Source organism: Bos indicus x Bos taurus, chromosome 13 (genome assembly GCF_003369695.1).
Source record: "Bos indicus x Bos taurus breed Angus x Brahman F1 hybrid chromosome 13, Bos_hybrid_MaternalHap_v2.0, whole genome shotgun sequence".
Lineage (NCBI taxonomy): Eukaryota > Metazoa > Chordata > Mammalia > Artiodactyla > Bovidae > Bos > Bos indicus x Bos taurus.
In genome coordinates, this window is record NC_040088.1 from 60625911 (window position 1) to 60645998 (window position 20088).

At 46.6% G+C, this 20088-nt stretch overlaps 1 protein-coding gene and 1 long non-coding RNA gene across 3 annotated transcripts; both read left to right on the forward strand.

Annotated features, from left to right (window-relative positions):
- Positions 1–381: 381 nt before the first annotated feature.
- Positions 382–7009, forward strand: LOC113903603. 2 transcript variants are annotated; one of them, XR_003514203.1, is made up of 3 exons: positions 382–925; positions 5048–5140; positions 6893–7009. It is a non-coding gene; the product is annotated as an uncharacterized LOC113903603 (long non-coding RNA). The 2 variants fall into 2 exon arrangements; XR_003514202.1 differs by lacking the exon at positions 382–925 and adding an exon at positions 1014–2791.
- Positions 7010–7437: 428 nt separating this feature from the next.
- SKIDA1 (SKI/DACH domain containing 1) lies at positions 7438–12767 on the forward strand. Its single transcript, XM_027559996.1, has 2 exons — positions 7438–7722; positions 8602–12767. The coding sequence occupies exon 2, from the start codon at positions 8715–8717 to the stop codon at positions 11484–11486; it is 2772 nt and encodes a 923-aa protein (XP_027415797.1). The 5' UTR covers positions 7438–7722; positions 8602–8714; the 3' UTR covers positions 11487–12767.
- Positions 12768–20088: the final 7321 nt, after the last annotated feature.

Below are 20088 nucleotides of genomic sequence, written 5' to 3' on the forward strand. Positions count from 1 at the left end.
AGGCGGAGAGAACAGCCATCCTTATTTCCTCCCACATTTCCGCGGAAGGACCGGGGCTGCGGCGGGCTGGGAGAGGGCGCAGGACGAGGCGGACCAATAGCAGTCAACAGGTCCAGGCCGCGGCAGGGCAGTGGGGCCGGGCCGCCGCGCCCCCTCCTTTCGGGTCCCCTCCCCCGCCTTCTTCTCCCCTCCCCTCCCCTCCCCTCCCCTCCCCCGCAGGCCCGGCACAGCAGGGGAGGCCGGTTCTGCACTCCCCGCCCCACCCGGCCCGACTGCGGTCGCCTCGGCCCGGGCTCTCGGGGTGGGGGTGGGGCGGGGGTTCCCTGCCGGAGAATCCTCCCCCGGGGCTGGCGGCGGCGGGGTGTGGGGTAGCGGCGGGGGGGGAGTAGGGAGAGGGGAGGGGACTGAATCGGGGAATGGAGGATTAAGAAGGACTCGAGCTCGGCACGAGCGCGACCGGCGCGAGGGATCCTGGGTAAAAAGTGGCCGCGCGGCACCGGGAGAGCGCGGAGAGGAGCCAGGGTCAGAGGTCAGGGCCCTGGAGCCCCGCTTGCAGAGCCCCCCACGTGAACGCAGCGAGCAGGAGGAACCTTTTTGTTTTCGACCGCGCCAGCATGCTCCCCTGTTGACCGAGCTGCTTTTCCCGGGCCGCTGGAGAGAGGAGCTCCATCCCGGATCTCCTAACCCCACCCCACCCCCGCCTTCCACCACCAACACACTACCCAACTCTACCCTTCCTCTCAACTCACTTCCCAGCCCCCCGTACCGGCCTTGCAATAACGCAGTAAATTTGCTTTAACAACAAGTGGGGGTGGTTGCATTTACTCCTCCCTCTCCTCTCTCCTCCCCCTCCCCTTGCTGCGGCTCTTGACACTACTACAAACCAGGACTATAAACATAAACATGTGTCACTGTAACTGGGCAGGTAATATACGGATTTGGGGGTGGCGTGGAGGGGGCTTGGTCGCCGCTGGGGGGGCAGTAAAAAAATGTGTTTCACGTGCTCGCCGGCTTTGGGGGGCTCCCCACACACACCGATCCATTTATATAATGCCGATGGCACTCGGTCACTTATTCAGCCACACAGACCCACAAAGGCCGACTTGCCGATAACCATTGTACCCCAAAGCAAATACATTTATATACGACTCTCCTTTCCCAACCACTGCTGCCATTTCTTCTATCAACAAACAGTAGCGTCAATACTTGAATCCCCTTTGCTTTGAACAAAATTATTTTCCACATAGAAATAGAGAACATTTCTCGACCTGAACAGTACGCCGCTCTTTCCCCATAGACAGTAACCTTCACATTTTGTGCGCAGAAATCCTTCCAAAAAGCAAGTAAAGCTATTTAAATGACTTTACAGTTTGAAATCTGTAATGTAAAGGTTCTTTCTTGGGCTTTCCCTTCTTGCATTTAGCAACTTCTAAAGTTGCTGGGGCTGGAGCTCTGGCGATACCTACAGCAAGTCTTTATTATTATTATTTAGTCTATATTTACACTGCTGCTCAACTTTTCTCTCTTTCTTAGCTCAGCAAGCCTGGCAAGAACTGCTTACGGTAGAGTAAAGCGAATCCCCTCGCAGGCTTTTTGGCTTGAAACAGGGAGATTCAGAAAATGTTCAGATGGAGAAGTGGTTCCCTTTGTTCTTTCATTGTTTCTCTAGGAACTGGTTGATACAAGGACAAACACTTACCTTCTCTTCTTTTTGCTCCCCAAACCAGACGTTCCCATCAGCCTTAAAATACACAATCCACCTTGAAAGTAACTACGAATGTCGGGAGAGTTTGTATTCCATTCTTTTTCTCTCTCTGCCCTCTTTTAGCGTAGGATTAAGTTGCCGAGCACGTTGCTGCAAGCTGTAGCCCCCCGCCTTAGTGAATCGGTCACGTTTAGGACCCTCTAAGTCCATCCTAATTCTGCCAGTAGAATTGAGGGTATTGGAAGCTCTAAACTTTCAAAAGGAAAGGGGTCCGCAAGCATCCAGGGAATTTAGGTATCCTCTGAAAATTTTTACCACTGTATTTTTGTACCACATCACCAAAAGAATATGCCAAGAAATACTAGATATTTCTTTGAGGAAAGTGTGTGTGTGTGTGTGTGTGTGTGTGTGTATGTTGTTTAAGTTTCTGCTTAGCAATGCGCTGCTTAGACAGATGGAGTAAAAAGGCAGGTTTGTAAGGACATTTAACGGAAGGAGTGGGTTTTCCATAATGTTTGTTATGCCATGTGTTTTTTTCAAAACACTACTGGAACTGAGAAAGGAAGCAAACAGAGATTTGAATTATAGCGTTTTGGAATGACTTAAAGAGAAGCACTTGCTTGAAATGAATTTGTGTAAAAACTGGCCTTTAAAGCAAAAAGTGAGCTTTTCAAAGTTGAAAGACAATTTTCACCCTGTGATTCCAAAATTTAACAAGTGGCTTTCCTGGCTAGCATGTGATATGTGTTAGTGTTTAGGGTCCAGCCTGGTGGGCATTACTCCCCAAACCTTGTTTAAAATCTGATTATAATGTGATTTGTTGAAGTCATGAATACGAAATGATCCTTGTGTATCCATAAATGCGAACTTGGAGTTTTTTGATCTCCCGCTTTTTTGTGTGCACCCAGTAGCTGTAGCAGTGGAAGACAGTGATTGGCTCCAGTGCTCCTAGAAGAATTTGGGCTGAAGCCAGGGGAACAGAACCAGAGGATTCCCTTTCCAGAGATCATCAGGCTTCACATGCGTATCTTTCCCTTCTCCCCTCTAGGGTGCTCAGAATTTCAGTGTGGCTTAAGCAGCCCATAGGTAGGCCTCAACACTGAATGTCATCACTTCAGTTCCTACATATTTGGCTCTCCCTGATGGGAAATAGGAAATAAACAAAAATCAGGGTATCCCAAATAAACTGTGGATCTTGAGGTTTGTGGGTTATTGAATACACCAACACAGAACTCTATACTTTCTCAGATTTTTTTCCTACATTCACGATCAATTGTAAGAGGCCCTGGTGTCTCATAGGAAAATATTGCAACAAAACAAGATAATTGGGGGAAAGGCAGTTGCAGTAGGAAAAGTGGTTTTTCTTTGATAGCATTTAATTGGAATTAAAAGATTCTTGAGCTGTAAACATTCTTTATTTATTCAGCACACATAAGCAAGCATTGTTTTATCACTATCATAATTATGGTGTCCTTTAAACTGGCTGATAGCAGAAAAGATAAGGGAATGTGCCTGTACATTCAGATCAGGTCTTGCTCCTTTCTTTTTTTCCCTCCCAGCCTTCCTCCCCTCTCTCTTTACTCCTCTCCCACCCCATTCCTTCCATGATCACTAGGGTCCCCCACAGCCCTTGAGATGAGGAGAGCAGGAAGATTGTGGCCTAACCATTTCTTACATCATGAAAGTGATTTGTACCATACTCTAATTTGACGTAATCTGTAACCTTCTTGTCTCCCACATTTATAACTGCTTTTTGGCTTGCAATATGTGTTATCTGAAGAGTCGCCTATGGCTCACCTGTATAAAATCTTGTCCCCCAGAGTTTGTTGCTCTACCTTTGTCTAATTTAGAAAGCACACTCTTAGGGCTTTTTCAGAACAAAGCCTCACAAAACCCCCTCTACCTCCAAGGATTTGCAAATTTATAAAGGCTGCATTGAATTCAAGATGGGTCAGGGGGCAAAAAAAGGGTAGAAGGTCACCGCATTTTGATTATGGGTCAGTAGACAACATGGCATATACTCTGTGTCCCAAACTTCTGTTAAAAACAGGATTTTCAGATGCCTAAGAACAGAAGGATGGGCCCTTTTGGAGACCTGCCCTGATTTGTTTGAATGAGACAAAAAAGAAAAAAATTAAAGAAAATGTACTAAGTTATAATTTAAGTTGATCCTCAAGTTAGCCATTTCCTCCTCCTGCATTCTCATTTTCCCCTCCCCAAAAGTAGAGAACATGTAAAAGACATAAATTTAGGTAAGGAACCGTTGACTCTCACACAGGATTTCATTGTCCTATATCCTCAATTAATTCAGCCATATGAGTCGTTATTATTATTTTAGACTTTGTTATGTTTTATTATAGTTACTTTTGGCTAACAGTACAAGGGAATTCTTTTATTCTTCTAACCAGTGTACTTACATTGTGGAGGCCTTTGTGATGTTCCCTAGTCTTTTCTGTCTGAGTTCACTTTGAACAAAATGTGCCAGCAATCACTAAAACAAATGTATATGGTGAAGAGTTAGGTGATGGTGGTGGGGTGGGGGTGGGGGGGGTGTTGTTCCTCATTTAAATTATGTATGTATGAGTGAAGGCTGGGAAGGGAAAGGATTATTTTAATGCTCTTCAATACTTTAATTATATGACATTGTAGTGTAGAAATGCAAAAGTACTCTTAGATTTTCCTTCAGGTTTTCAAAAGAACTTTCCCCATTAGTAAACTACATCTGCAAATTGCTATTGCATTTCCCAGCTAACCATTTAAAAGACTGTAAATGCCGTGTGCATTACTTCGATGCATAGGAAAGAGGTCAGACTGAATTGCAATGGTATTTAAACATAAAATACAGTGAAAATAAATCAAAATAGAACCTTTGAAGATAAATTTAGCACATTCACACAGGATAAGTAAAGACAAATATGTTCATATCTTCATAGCCCATCACTTTAAAAACTGAAAGTGCTGATTTTTTACAACAAATGCAGAAGTAAGTGGACATTAATATATTTCTATCTGTATTTGCCACAGAGGATTTTCCTCTAGCAAACAGCTTTGTTTTCAAAGCTAAAATACTTTTTTATGATAGTGTGTAGATTATGCATTCCTCCCTGAGTAAATAATTGCATTTAATTAACAAACTCAGTGCATATCATATATATGCCTAAATTCTCAGTTAAGTAATTCCCTGGACCCTTGGAAATGAATATCCACATAAATGTTAATTTGGGCATATCCACCCCACATATGTATATGTGCTTCAGAAACATAGAAGTTGATATATCTTTTTTTAAAAAAAATAATTTGAATACAGTCCATCATCTGAATAGGGTTCATCTTTGATTGTAGAGGCGGCTGACATGGTCAACATATTTATCAAAGGAACCCCCTGGCTTTTGAAGAACAGTACTTTATACATCTGGATCTGCACATCCAGGCAAAGTAAGTAAATTATTGCATAACTTTAAGCATAATTGATAACAGACACCTTTAATTTTTCATCCCCATTCTTTTGGCCAGCTTTCACATTAATAATCTAAGCCATAAATGTTGGTAGCTATTGATCGAAATCCCCTGTGTGCATGCAAATCCATCTTAAAGTCCCCTGCCTTTCATGTGTGAGCGCTCAGGGGCCTCAGCTAGATCTTTTTATCGGGATCGACCCCCAATGTGCCTGGAGAAGACCCCGGATATGCAACGTGTGCTGATGGCCACAAGAAAGCTGTCTGTCACATTCTGTGTGTGTGTGCATGTGCATGCGAGAATGTGCACGCTCACGCCTTAACACACACACACACACACACACACACACACTGATGGGGAAGTTAAAGGAACAAAAGAATGTATTAGACAAGAAGAAAGGTGTGTAATAGGAGTATTAAAAATGTATAAATGTGAAGGTATCTGAGTGCACATACAAACATACTCACATAAATTGTATATATAGATCCAGTTCCCAAATCCCTTGGCCTTTATTTTTCTTCATTTGACCCAACAGATTGTAACTTTAGTTTAAAACATACTATTCTGCTAGTTTTAAAAACCACCCATATTGCCAGTATTTCAAAGGTGAAAGAGGAGGAAGGAGAGGAAAAGGTGATTTTGAAATGGTTACTAAATCACATAGCCTTGTGCAGGAGGAATAGAACTGTGAGTGTGTGTGTGTGTGTGTGTGTGTGTGTGTGTGTGTGTGTGTGAAAATCTCAATAGAAATCGAGAACAACTAGTACTACCTGGCCAAATTAAAAAAAAAAAAAGACGCTCTAGCCAACCTTTTGTAATGTGTTCTCAAAGGCTTTTTCTGAGTTTACTATTTCTTGGCTGTTTGACTCTTTGGTGGAAATCTTAAAGCTGGGGGAGGGGAATTGAACGGGGTGGGGTGAGAGGAAGAGGGCTGGCAGTATATAAGTGCATCAGGAGAAATTTTAAAACGACATTATTGTCGCTGGCAATAGAAAGACTCTGCTCATTCTACTTTCAAAAACAAACACCAGCATCTGCTTTTCCTGGAAACTTTGCTTTCTGTTTAAACCTCTTGCATTTTGCCTCCTGCGAAAGTGAAAGAAATACGCGGTGTGATACATCCAGATGCAAAAGAAAGCCAACTCGGTGGATGGTATTAGCTGTGACGAGGCATTGTTCATTGCTGCCTCTCGGTTACGTTTAAAGCCTGAAATATCACGAGATCCATTCAATGATCCTTCTCTCATTCAAGGGACAAAAATGTAATTTGCTGTAGCTCTGATTTCTTGGATGGAAATGCAAGCCTTAGATTTCAAAGGCAAGAACTAGACATCGCGGTTTGTACACACATTGATTAAGTTGAAGAGCGGCGATTACATCTGTGCTGAGTGCAACAGTAGTCCAGGGCTGACTTTTCAAATCCCAACCTCTGAGTTACAGACTCTCTTAAATAGACTTCCTTAATTTCCGGATGCACTTCTTGAAATTCCCAATTCTCTTCAAAATTCCTGGGAAATTACAAGAAAGATGAGGGTGGGGGTGGGGAACCATGGCCGAGATTTCATGCAAACTACCTTTTTGTGTGTCTGACTCTTCGGTTTTTAATCTCTCTCCCTCTCTCTCTCCCTCTCTCTTTGAGCCATACCTGCTTGTGCTAGTCAGACCAGAGCAGGGGAAGCTGGAACTTTTGAATGTGAAGGAAGAAATTACTGTACAATTTTTTTCTTGCAGGCTTAGAAATATCCGTTTATTCTTTTAACCACACGGATGTGTCTATTTTTGGAAGAACAAGGAAACATATAAATGCCTGGGCTGCATTCATGCTGTAGTTCCAAACACCGAACAGTTAAGAAGATTTTGCCGAATTTTGCAAAGCAGCCAACAAACTGCCTTGGAATCGTGGTGATGCGACTGGGAAGACCTTTGCTCTCATTTGGCAATATTTTGGATATCCTTGAAAATGACACCAAAATATGCTTTAATTTGACTAAGAAGAGGTTAAACAATATTGATATTCATCCAAAGTGATTTAAAAAAAAAAAAAGCAGATGCTTGGCTTTCATGGAAAAAATGGGAGTTGTGGAAGATTCATTTAAACTACCAACCAAAAGCATCACAGACCACTGAAATAGTCTGCATCATACATCAGCACTTTCTTTTCATCGTTATTACGTAAAACCTCTGGAAGCACCTTGGGCGGTTTACCTTTTCTTTTCTTTGCTACAGAAGCAATCTGCTCCATGGAATTCTGACCTGTTGTGAACAGGACCCTGGCTAAGGCTGTGCTGGGGACTCTAGGACCATCCTGCCTCCAATCCAGCCTGCTTAATTGTGAAAAGTGTACACATTTCTGGCTTATCTATGCTTTGTTATGGGTCTGACGTGAAACTACCTCCTCCCCACTCCACCCCCCAGCAGAGAACCAAAATTCAGTTGAATTGTTACAGTGTTTCGGAGCTGGAGCCTTGAACTGCTTCATTGGTCAAATAACTTTGTTTCTGGTTGTAAAAAGGCATTTTAGGGGGTGGGGGAAACAAGGAAAATCGAGAGAAATTCAAAACGTAAGTCTGTACTGGGACGGTTCACCGCGCGGATTTAACTTTGGAGCTCCCAGCCGGGCTCCCCCACTCCCATAAGGGAAATACCAAGCTGTTCTGCACGTTTCGCTTAAGCTCCATTTTCCAAAGGAAAAGGGGGGTGGGATATATCTATTTAGGCTTGATAATGTTTTAAAAATGCTTTTCTTTGAAATGATAATAGCTATAGCGGTAAAATTCAAATAAAGCAAAAAATAGGCAATATTCCTTTAAAGGCGAATATACAAGGCTTTTTTTTTTTTTAAGCGTACACACACTGCTTCTGATGAAGTCTGTGAGTCAGGCTGTTTCTGAGCTCCGATAGTTTAATGGAAAGATTTATATACCGACTGTATTATTTACTTTGGGAGGGGAGGTGGCAGTATAAGGGTATGCTAATTAGTGGGAGATTTTGGGGGGAAGGGGTGGAATATCAATTTTTATTGCATCACCTGTCAGGAGTGTCCAATCAGCGCTGGCTTTAGGGGAATTAATTGATGAAGGTGTCTCCGGACGAGCTCACTTCACTCTGTCATTTTATTTGTAGCTAAAGCAGCGGCGGGAATAGCAGCTGCATGTCTTTTCTCTTTCTCCTTCACATTCCATTATCATAGTGCTCCAATGGAGAAGGAAGGAATAGAGGGGCCCAGGTACTGATTTGCAGCGAGGACTTAGACCAACACACTGGCAAAGCAGAAACCGGATGGTTTTTCCCCTCTTTTTTAAAAAAACGAAAACCAAAAAAAAAGCAAGAATCAAGTCAGTGTAATTTCATAGTTTTTTTTTTTTTTCTTTTCCCCAATAATTTCGCCTAGAGTTTGGCACTCCCTTCGCCGGGAATAACAGTCTTTGTTATTTTATTAGCAGGATGCCTTGAGACACACGCAGCATCTGGTGGAGGATTAACATACATACATGTGTATGTATGCGTCACGTATATATTTACTGCAAATGGTGGGGATCGTTTAGTGCCCGACATGGGAGACCTGAAGTCAGGTTTTGAAGAGGTGGATGGCGTGAGGCTCGGCTACCTCATCATTAAAGGAAAGCAAATGTTTGCCCTCTCCCAAGTCTTCACGGATCTGCTGAAAAACATCCCGAGGACGACCGTGCACAAGCGCATGGATCATCTGAAAGTGAAAAAGCACCACTGCGATCTGGAGGAGTTGCGAAAACTCAAGGCAATCAACAGCATCGCCTTCCACGCCGCCAAATGCACGCTCATCTCCCGGGAAGACGTGGAAGCGCTCTACACCTCCTGCAAAACTGAGCGCGTCCTCAAGACCAAGCGCAGGAGGGTCGGCCGGGCCCTGGCCACAAAGGCGCCGCCGCCAGGGCGCGCCGCCGCCGCCGCCGCCGCCGCCGGCCCCCGCCCGGCTTTCTGGAAGGACAAGCACCAACTTTGGCGGGGCCTGAGCGGAGCCGCGCGGCCCCTGCCAATCAGCGCGCAGTCCCCGCGCCCGGGCGCCGCCGCCGCCGCCGCCGCGCGCCCAGCCGCCCATCTACCTCAGATTTTTAGCAAATACCCGGGCTCGCACTACCCGGAATTCGTGCGCTCGCCTTGCAAACCCCCTCTAAACTATGAAACTGCCCCGCTCCAGGGAAATTACGTCGCTTTCCACTCGGACCCTGCTTATTTTCGGAGCCTGCTGTGCAGCAAGCACCCGGCCGCCGCCGCCGCTGCCGCCGCCGCCGCCGCCGCTGCCGCCGCCGCCGCCGCCTACTACCAGGCGTCGGCGGCCGGGCCCCAGCCCAAGGCTGCAGCGGCGACGGCGGGCGCCGGAGGCCCGGTGAGCCTGACCTACCGGTGCAAGCGCAAGCGCGGGGGCGCCAAGGACTGCCTGCTCGCGCCGCACGCCGGCGCCCGCCGTCTGCTGCTGTTGCCCAGGTCCTACAAAGCCAAGGCGGCGGCGGCGGCGGCGGCGGCAGCGGCGGCGGCGGCGGCGGCGGCCGCCGGGGCCACTTGCCTGGAAAGGTTTCATCTGGTGAACGGCTTCTGCCCGCCTCCCCACCACCACCACCACCACCACCACCACCACCACCACCACCATCACCACCACCACCGGGCCCAGCTGCCGCAGCCGAATCACCATCCCCCTCATCACCACCGGCCGCAGCCCCATCTGGGCAGCTTTCCCGAGAGTTGCAGCAGCGACTCCGAGTCCAGCTCCTACTCGGACCATGCCGCCAACGACTCGGATTTTGGCTCCAGTGTGTCCAGCTCCAGCAACTCTGTGTCCTCGGAGGAAGAGGAGGAGGAGGGAGAGGAGGAGGAAGAGGAGGAGGAAGAGGAGGAGGGGGGCAGTGGGGCCTCGGATTCCAGTGAAGTCAGCTCGGAGGAGGAGGAGGAGGAGGACTCGTCCACGGAGTCGGACTCTAGCTCCGGCTCCAGCCAAGTGTCAGTGCAGAGCATCCGTTTCAGGCGCACCAGCTTCTGCAAGCCTCCCAGCGTGCAGGCGCAGGCCAACTTCTTGTACCATCTGGCCTCCGCCGCCGCTGCAACCAAACCCGCTGCTTTCGAGGATGCCGGCAGACTTCCCGATCTCAAGAGTAGTGTCAAAGCGGAGTCGCCCGAGGAGTGGAATCTGCAGAGCTGGGCCCCCAAAGCGTCTCCGGTGTACTGCCCGGCCAGCCTGGGGAGTTGTTTCACAGAGATAAGAAACGATAGGGTATCTGAGATTACATTCCCACAATCTGAAATTTCCAGTATTGTAAAGAGAACTGACCTGACAATTAACTGCCTGGCAGAGGGGGCCTCTTCACCTAGCCCAAAGACAAACAATGCATTTCCACAACAAAGAATACTCCGAGAGGCTAGGAAATGCCTACAAGCAACTCCTACTACACACTGTGCAGATAACAACACAATAGCTGCTAGGTTCTTAAATAATGATTCTTCGGGAGCAGCAACAAATTCAGAAAAAGATTCCAAAATCCCTCATTGTACTGAATTTGCTACGGATTTGCCCTCTTCTTCACCAACTTATCCCGAGGTGGATACAGCCGCAGCAACAACTAAAGCCGAGAATGCCTGTACTGATACCGGCGACAGGACATTGCCGTTTCTGCACAATATTAAAATCAAAGTAGAAGACAGTAGTGCTAATGAAGAATATGAACCTGACCTTATTACAAATAAGCTAAAGTGCGAGTGCAATGATACAAAGGGTGAGTTTTACAGTGTGACTGAAAGTAAAGAGGAGGACGCCTTGTTAACTACAGCCAAGGAAGGTTTTGCATGCCCTGAAAAAGAAACTCCTTCCTTAAATCCACTGGCTCAGAGTCAGGGCCTTTCATGCACTTTAGGTTCTCCAAAACCTGAGGATGGGGAATATAAATTTGGTGCCAGGGTGAGGAAAAATTACCGGACACTAGTACTGGGAAAGCGACCTGTACTTCAGACACCTCCAGTCAAACCAAATCTGAAATCAGCTAGAAGTCCTCGTCCTACAGGTAAAACTGAGACACATGAAGGAACACTGGATGATTTTACAGTTATAAACAGACGCAAAAAGGTAGCCAGCAATGTAGCATCAGCAGTGAAAAGGCCATTTAATTTCATGGCAAATTTTCCTTGTCCACCATCACTCATTATTGGGAAGGATGGGGATTTGTGGCCGGCGTATTCCTTAAACACCACTAAGGATTCCCAACCTCCTCACAAGGCCCATCCTATATGGAAATGGCAGCTGGGCGGTTCTGCAATACCTCTTCCACCTAGTCACAAATTCAGGAAATTTAATTCATAAAAGCGTTTTTGGAAGATATTTTCTTGAACCATACCTTCCTTTTGTTGTAAACTGCACAGGATGGTTTGTACAAGTCCATTAATGTGTTACACCTCTTTTGGAGTCCTGGTTTATCGCATTTTGAAGACAGAAATCGGATTACTTTTTTTTTTCCATTGCGGGGTTGTTTTTTTTTTTTTTTTGGAGTAGGGTGGGGGAGGGGTGGGAGAAGGGTTGGTTTACATTCCACAGACTATACTTCAGGCTAAAGACTCAAGTAAACTCAGTTATTACGGTAGAGCTGGAACACTTTACTGTTTCAATGCTAATAATGCACCCGGTACCCTCAATTCAACTGCTACAAATAAATGTCAAAAGGTTGAATAATAAATATTACAATGAGCCATTAAGTTTATGCACTAGATTTCAGACCTAAAAGTGTAACTGTTAATTCAGTGAAAGTTTGTTAGGTTGGTTACATGGTTACACAGTGAAGTAGCAAGAAGTTTCTTGTGGGGTATCTTTTTCTTTTTCTCCCCTCATTTCCTCTCCAAGAGTAGTTGCACTTATTTTATTTTTTTTTTTGATTGGAAATATTGGGGAGTCCTGAATGAATGCTGGTAACAGCTACTTCACATATATCGAGTAAAGTAAATATAATATTGTCTTTTTTCTTTTTCTTTTTTTTTTTTTTGTAAAGGGTGTAATTTTACTTTTATGCCACTCCTTGCAATTGCAAAAGTCCTTTTTTCGTCCTCACCCAGAATTTTAAATTAGGTGACTCTTACTATTGTCCTGCTTACCTTGTGGTCTGAACATGACTCCTCAAAGTTGCAAAACAATTAAAATATTTCTCATAATAGCAGGATATTTTATGGTCTGACTCTTTATAGTGACAGAGCAGTAAAAAAGCAACCAAGAAAAGGAAAATGGATCAGAATTGTTCGAATACCCCAAATAAAAAATAACAGTTATTTCAGGGCTTTTTGGTACCAGAACTCAGGCACTTGGATTTTATTACCTTTTACTTTCTCTGCATCTCTCTAAACTTCTGTTTTCAGACCATCCTGTGTATAGAGCAGGAGAGTTTCTACTGCAAGTGACAATCAGAGGTGACTATCTATATTTGCACTTAAAATCAAAGTAGTTCAACATGCAAATGGTTAGGGTCTAGCCCTTGGTAAGGGCCATGCTGGTGTACTATGTTGTGATGATGGAAGCAGTAAATCAAAATTATGGAAATTTGCACTGTTGAAAAGCATGCTTTAGCTTTATTTTCAATTAAAAACACTGTTTAAAATTCCTGGTTCCATACATTTCTACTTATTCCAGATTGAAGAACAGTTAACAGGAATGAATGGTTTTGTTGACATTTTCACTTGTAATGTTTTTGCCTGAAAGAAATGCATTTATTGGGTGTAGTGTTTTGTTGTAATACCATGTGACGAGGCCAGTCAGGTTCTGTGCAGACCACTGGTGGGTTTCTTCCTAAATAACAACAAAACTTCACAAACTTATTACAAATCAAGTGCAAAAAGTTTCAGGTTGAAGAAAGTGAAGCAGAGATCACTTGCTATTTTGATGAAAGTTAAATTTAATAATTTTGGGTCCACCTCCCCTAGTCTGACAAATTATAGATCTCAGATCTTTGCCATCTTAAACCTAAGAAGTTGCATCTATAGATCATATATCACAGAATGAAACAAAACATCAATGAAATGTTTACTGTGTGAATTGAAGTCACTATTTCTCATGGAAATTCAGTCTTTTTCCACCCCCCCCCCTTAACCTTTTAATTCCTACTCCCTTTGAAATTTTCCTTTTGTCTATAAATGTTTCAGATAGATCTGGATGGTCTCAGCCCTAATTGCTGTATATGCTCTGTGGTTTTACTCTTTATTGTAAAGGACAGAGGCTGAGAGTACCTGCATCCAAATACATTTGGATGGAGTAAACAGATGCTTTGAACTGCCTCCCTTCCTTTCCTTCTTGAATGTTGCCAGATGTAGGTTCACTGGATCTTTTTTTTATTGGGATGATAGATATGGTCAAAGTAAAAATTGGGGGATGTTATCCTTGAAATCATATTTGTGTGTAATTTCAAAGACCAGTACAAGTTACAGCTAAAGCCCCAGAAAGCTGAGCCATTGGCTTCTCAGTCAGTTCTTGCCTCTTTGGAAGGCAGCAGAATTTGGGTGCAGTCAGTTGTCCTGCAAAATCAATCTGTAAAAAGTGTGACACACACACACTGGAAGTCTGTAATTTCTACTCTTTAATTACTGCTAAGTCAAGAAAGTTTCAAGTATGACTACATTTAGACTAGTACTTTTCTTATTGGCTGTGGAATCATTGTGCCTAAATTATAAATTGAAAGTATATTTGAAGCCTATAGATCTTGGGTGTGGGAGGACTGCGAGCTGGAATAAGCACAATAAGCACAATTTAAAACAAATATACCCTATGGAATCTCTGACATAAAATATCGGCCTCCAGCTTTGACACTTGGTCTCCAACCCTCAGAGAATCAATAGTTTCAGTTTATAGGAACTGGAGAATGAGCAGCAGGGAGGCCGAGGCATTCCAGAGTGATACCATCAAAAAGGAAGAAATGAAATAGTCCACACAAATTTCTCCCCACAGTACCACCACAAGCCAGCCAATCACAGCAAAACCTCAGCTGGGGCTTCTGTTAGGAGAGTGTACCAAATAGTATTCAGTAACTTGTAAATGCAAATTCTTCCATTTTGAGGAGCCTCTTAGCTGTTTTCCTATTCTGCTGTATTCCTAGTACAGTTTATTTCATTTTGGTTGGTTTATGATTGATGACAAGATCTAGATTTTCTAAGATGCTATAAATGTCCTATTTGTTCAAAAACTTAAGACTTATAGAGAGAAAAACAAAAGTTATCTCCATTGATAGACTGCATTTTTTACATTTAAATGTTTTCAGGTGAGAGGTTTTTTTTTGCTTGTTTGTTTAAAACACTATATGGTTCCAGGGTCACTGATTCCTGTGTCTAAGACTCAACACTTACAGGCATAAGAAAAAAAAATGAAGGAAAGGGCTCTTTTTCTGACTTTTTTGTGGAAACAAGTTATTTTTGTTCTCCTGTAAAAGTAGTTTCCTGATAAGACTGTGAAATGAAGATTTAATTATTTTTTTAAGAGATGTGTGTACTCTTGTCTTCCACAGTCAGGTTATCTGCCTTTTTAGCAAATGCAGTTTGCTCTTTCTCAACTATTTACTTTTTAAAGTGAGTATTCTTTTGTACTGGCTTACTTGATTACAGTGAAGTAATCTCAATAATGGTTGTTTATTTTAAAATCAACAACAAGGAGCCACCACTAAACAGCAATAACATAAACTAGATGGGCTGGTGTGTGGATTTTTATCTTATCCATGTCTGGGTGACTTTCAATGGTCTAGAAACTCCTCAAAGTTTCAGGCACAAGAATTGGAAGTTTCTGCTGATATGTGAATGCTAGTTTTGTGTGCATGCAGGAAGAGATGTAGACTAATTCCTCAAAAGCATTTTTTGTTTCTTTCAAAGAAAACAAAAATCCTCTATGGTAAAACAAAAACAAAACACAACTATTAAAAAAAATAATAATAAAGCATTAGCATCTACAAAAGACAGAAAACGTGGTGAGTTTTGCTTCACCTTGAAAATACTTCCTGCTGGAAAAAAAGAAAAAGAAATGTGAAAAAGGGAGCTCCTAGAGCCACACTGGCCTGGGGGGCGGGGGATATAAAGGCTCCCCCATCAACTAAACTCAGGAAACCTCAGGAAAACGGAAAGGAGGAACAGGGCGTCCACCTTAGGGAGTCCTCCGGTTCACCCTGGCCTTCCACACGATTTTCCCCTTCCCTGGAAGGAAGCGCTATTTTTAATGCTAGCTTTGGTTTTGGTTTGCTCCCTAGGCCAGAGGGCATTTTGCAAACTAGCCTGGGGGGTGGGGACGTAGGGCAGATCTAGGAGGTGGAGGGGGGAGGGCTGCATTTTACCTGTTTGGCAGGCCCTCTTTTGCTGGGGGGGTGGGGCCCAGCTATCATTCTTTGCCCATGCCCTAGGCCCCGCTCCTCTCTCGCTCCTTTTCAAACTGTGGCGGCCTCACAAGCTCCTACTTTAAAAGGCCTGAGATGTTTTGCATGAAGCCCTCACAATAGGGGTTGAGGGAATTGACAGTTTCAAAAACAAGGCGTTCAGTCCTTTCCAGCTGCCGGGCCCGCTCTCTCGCACCAACTCCTCGTCCCTCTCTGCTGGTGGCGTCCTCGGGAGCGGGCCGCCTCCCCCACACCGCCAGCCCGCGTTCCGGCCGCCCCACCCCGCCCCCAGGCTGTGTTTGTAAACAGGGGTCAGTGTCTAGGGGCTGCTGGCTCTGGGTTGGGGACTGGCGGGCTGGGGGGTAGGGGGGAAGGCCGGGGACAACCGAGCGGGCCAAGGGCCGGCCCGGGGGCGAGAGGTCCCTTTCTTCCCCGCCTGCTGCAGCCACCGCGCTGACCCAGGGTAGCTCCCGGTTCTCTGGCCTGGGCCACCGCCGCCACCAGAAAGATGTGCAAATGCCGCCATTTTGCACGGTGGCAAACAAATTTCTTTGTGACTTTCTCTTCCCGCCCAGATCTTGCTCTCCTCCGAATGAACCAACCGGCTCCCCGGGCGAAAGGGCCCGCACCCCTCTGCGCGCGACCCCCAGCGCGTTTCTTGCGGCCTCGCGGCCAGGCGACGTCGTGGCCGGGCCCACCCGGGGCAGGGCAGGGAAGCCGGGGCGCGCAGCCGGCCTGGCCCCCTCCCCGGGGTCGGCTCTCGGGGACTGAACCGCCTCTGGGCGCTCCTTTTGTGTGGCCTGGAGTTATCTGCCACCCCCGCGCACGCACACGCCGCCTGCCTATTTCTCACCTCCTTGCCCAGGCCTCAGCTCTTCCCCAAGCAAATGGGGCCCAGCTTGTCGCCTTTGGCGGAGGGCTGGCCAAGGCCTTCCAAATGCGTGTGCGGAACTCAAGTGCCGAAGAGTTGGGGCTTCACACTGGGCCGGCCGGCGGGGCTGCGAACGCCCCCTAGGAAGTGGCCCTAGAGCCCAGGCCCGGAGTCGGGAAGGGCGCGGGCCAGGCCCGGCAGCACCCCCTAAGTCGGGGAAACGCGCCGGGCCGGGCCTGCTTCCTTTGGCGCCGTGGTTTCCGTCCCTTGGAACCGCTCAGTGCGTCTGAAAGTGGAATGATGACCGGGAAACGTGAGACAGTGACCTGGAAAACCACTCCGGGTTGGGGAGGCCTGAGTGCAGCAATGCAAACAAAGCTGCTTGGAGAGGAAGAGGGGAAGCAGAGGTGCACCACAGACAGGTCACAGGAAAGTGCAACAAGCTTGTTTTCTCGGGTGTTTAAAATGCAGCCCCAGTTGTAAAGTGTGTGAAATTACGCACTGGTCTCTTAAAGAGTGCCTAATTTATAGTAAATAGCAAGGTCTTTGTAAATGGCTTTATTATGTTGTTTCTTGTTAATTGTTGAGAAAATCCCCATTGTTGAGTGTGAAAGGCTTTATGAGCTAACCTGGTCCTGGCGCAATCAGAGGGCAGTAAATGGCCGCTCGGCCTCCGAGGCCCAGCGCGGAAGCGGACGCCAGCCAGGAGCGCCGCGGCGACCCTTGGAGATGCCGCCAGCCCGGGAAGACCGTGGCAAGGGGCTCCGGGCTTTCGGGAACGAGAAGGCGTGTTTTGAACTCGCAGGCCCGCCGAGAGCAGCTTGCTGGGTGCTGCGAGGAGAACCGGGCAGGCCAGGCGGCGAGGCCGCGGGCGGGCGCAGGGGACTCGGCGCCCCTCTCCGGTCACAGCCTGGACCGCAGGCCGCCGGCCCCGGGCGCGGGCTCGAGCCGCCCTGTCTGGGGCGGGGGGCGGGTCGTGGTGGATTGGATCTTGGGCTTTGTCTCAGTTCTCCGGCCGCGTGGAGCGCGGGCTCCGGCCGGTTCGGCCACGCCTGCCGAACGCCCAGAAATGCAGGGCCGGGGGACTGGACAGGCTACAGACCGAGCGGTCCCCGAAGGAGGGCTCCAGACCCCTGCCTGCGCCTCGTCGTCTTTTGTTTAAAGCCTTCTTTCTCCCTTTCTCTCTCCCTCTTTCTCCCTTTTTTTCTCACGCGCGGTTTCTCTCCTCCCCCCACCCCCTCCACTAGGAACCTGAAATGGACCCAGAAAACAGGAGAAATAAGAGGAACCGTTTTGGGGTGTGCGTGTGTGTTTAAACAAGGGAAAGAAAGGATTTCTTCTTTTATCTAAAATATTCCTATCTCCTTTTCCCATCTCCAGCCATTTGGGACCCCGGAAGGCTATGGGCCAAACCAGGAGGGCGCTGGGTTCATCTGATTCGCTTGGAGACCGGGACCCCGCCGGACCCTGCGGGCCTGTAGAGCGCCTCCCTGGGCTCGGCCCCGCCGCCCTTCCAGGACTTAAGATCCAGTGGGTCGGAGGGAAAAGCAGCCTCAGGCTCCCCCGCAGCCTCTGAGCTCTGACAGTGTGGCCAGAGGGAAGGGAAATTCTTCGGGAGCCTGCACTGGGGGGTGGAAAACCCTGGGTTAGGTGGACTCTACGTTAGGGCTTGGACATTAACAAATGCAAATCACAAGGAAATGTTAATTCCAGTCAGAAAAACCTATATTCAGCTATCTTGCTTCCCTTCTAAGATGGCCCTCTGCGCACTCTCGCTCTCTCACCAAATTAGCTATTACGTGAAATCCCCCTGGGTTTAAAGCACTTGTTTCGCGGATTCGCGTACAACCCATATTAACTATGCACTTTCTGCTATTCCTCTTGTGACTCTCCCTGCCTCTTCCTCCTTTGCGGAGAGTACGATGCATTTTATTTTAGTCCAATCGATGCGTGCAAATACTGGGATAACGCAACCCACACTTCTTCGAGGGAGGCTGTTTTCAAAATTGAGTTTAGGGATCAATACTAAGTCGGAATACTCCAAATTGTACGAATTCACCAAATTCAAGCCTTGGACTCCCAAGCCCCTTTCCTGATGAACGCACTCGGGAGCAGTTAACTGCGATTCCACCGTTCCTGCTTCTCAGAACAGGATGTTTTCCTCATGTGTCTTGGCTTTCCCTAAAGATCAAACCAGTTTGTTTAGAAAAACACAGTCCCAAAATGTATGGAGTTAAACCCCTGTCAGTGGCTTCCATGGGGGAATCGCTGACTGCCATTCCTTTTCTTTCTTTACCTAGGACCTAACAGCAGCACTTAAGATCACCAGAGTGGGTGCTCACTTTGCCCAGCTGAATAAATGTTTCCTGGTCAGGAGCAGCCCTGTCCTAGGCCACTACTTGACTCCCACGACTTCTTCCCGGAGCTGCAGCACAGTGAACGAGCTCTCTATTCTTCTGCGGCTGCATCCAAGGCTTCAGGGCAGATTGGTGCCTAACTGGGGGAAGGGCACTGGTTGTGCCCTTACAGGGGACAGTAAGGCCAGAGGGGTGGAGGAAAAGAGGTTTCAAAATGGAATAAGGAGAGCCTGCTGCCTGCAGATGTGTGTGTGTTTATCCACAGAGTCTAAAAAAGAAAGAAAGAAAGAAAAACATCTTTAGGGGAAGCAGGCCAAGTACCTGAGATGCTCAGGTATTGCGGATTCCTTAGCTCCTGCTGCCCGGATCTTTCCCCAGTTGAGAGGACTGGAGCAAGACAGGAAGAGGTGGAGAGAGAATCACAGGCAACCTTGAGGCCCTCCAGTAAGATCCAGTTATTCATCTAATCAGTGCCATCAATATGTTTGTGTTTGACCCTTTTGGATGGAAGAGGCTTAGCAGTCAATACACTTAGACCCTAAAATATCGCCAGCCTCACAGAGAACAACTGTTCATGGGTCTGCAAAGCCCTCCCCAACCAGGGTGCTCAGAAGGATGGGAGGGAAACAGAGAGGAAACCCTCTAAGTGGCTGCCTGCCCTCTTCCCCAAGCCATCAAAACAAACAAACAAACAAACTCAATTTTCCTGGAGTCTGGGCTGTTGGACAAGCACATGTGGGGCATGGAAGGGTTGGGATATAATGTCCATTGTGAGTGCTTGCCCTCTTTAAGATCAGTTTAAGTTACCTTTGGGAACAGCACAATAATTGTGATAAGTGATGAGCAGTGGCAAGGAAAAACAGTAGGGAAGAGAGACAGCACCAAGCTTAGGAAGAAGCCCCCTCCTTCCATAGAAGTTAGACATGATGCAAATATGTAAGAGATCTTGAAGCTTGTCAGCAGGCAAGGGTTTCAGTCTGAAATGACTGGAAAGGACCTAAATTCTTGGATCTCCCAGGAATAAAGGCGCATTTGAGATTCATTCTTCCCTGCCTCTCTCTAGATTTCCTTTTCCTTCTTTTTCAAATGAATACCTTGATTGTCAGTGGTGCAAATGTGCAAGATTAGTTTTCTTCCTCTACATTGAATCTAAATGTGCAAACTAGGGGATGGTTAAGCTTTCAAACACCTAGCTATTAGGTCCACTCAACGTAAAAACCTGCATGCTATGGTAGAAATTGCCATAACAAGTTTTTTCATTTTTTCATTATCATCTATTTTTTATCTTCTCCCACCTTCTCAGCTTGTCCTCTTCTTCCCCTCTCTATGCCTAATCCTTGCACCCAGGAG

Bases quoted from the DNA above. Each gene is read 5' to 3' on its own strand.
- SKIDA1 (XM_027559996.1), top strand. From the start codon at position 8,715: ATGGGAGACCTGAAGTCAGGTTTTGAAGAGGTGGATGGCGTGAGGCTC.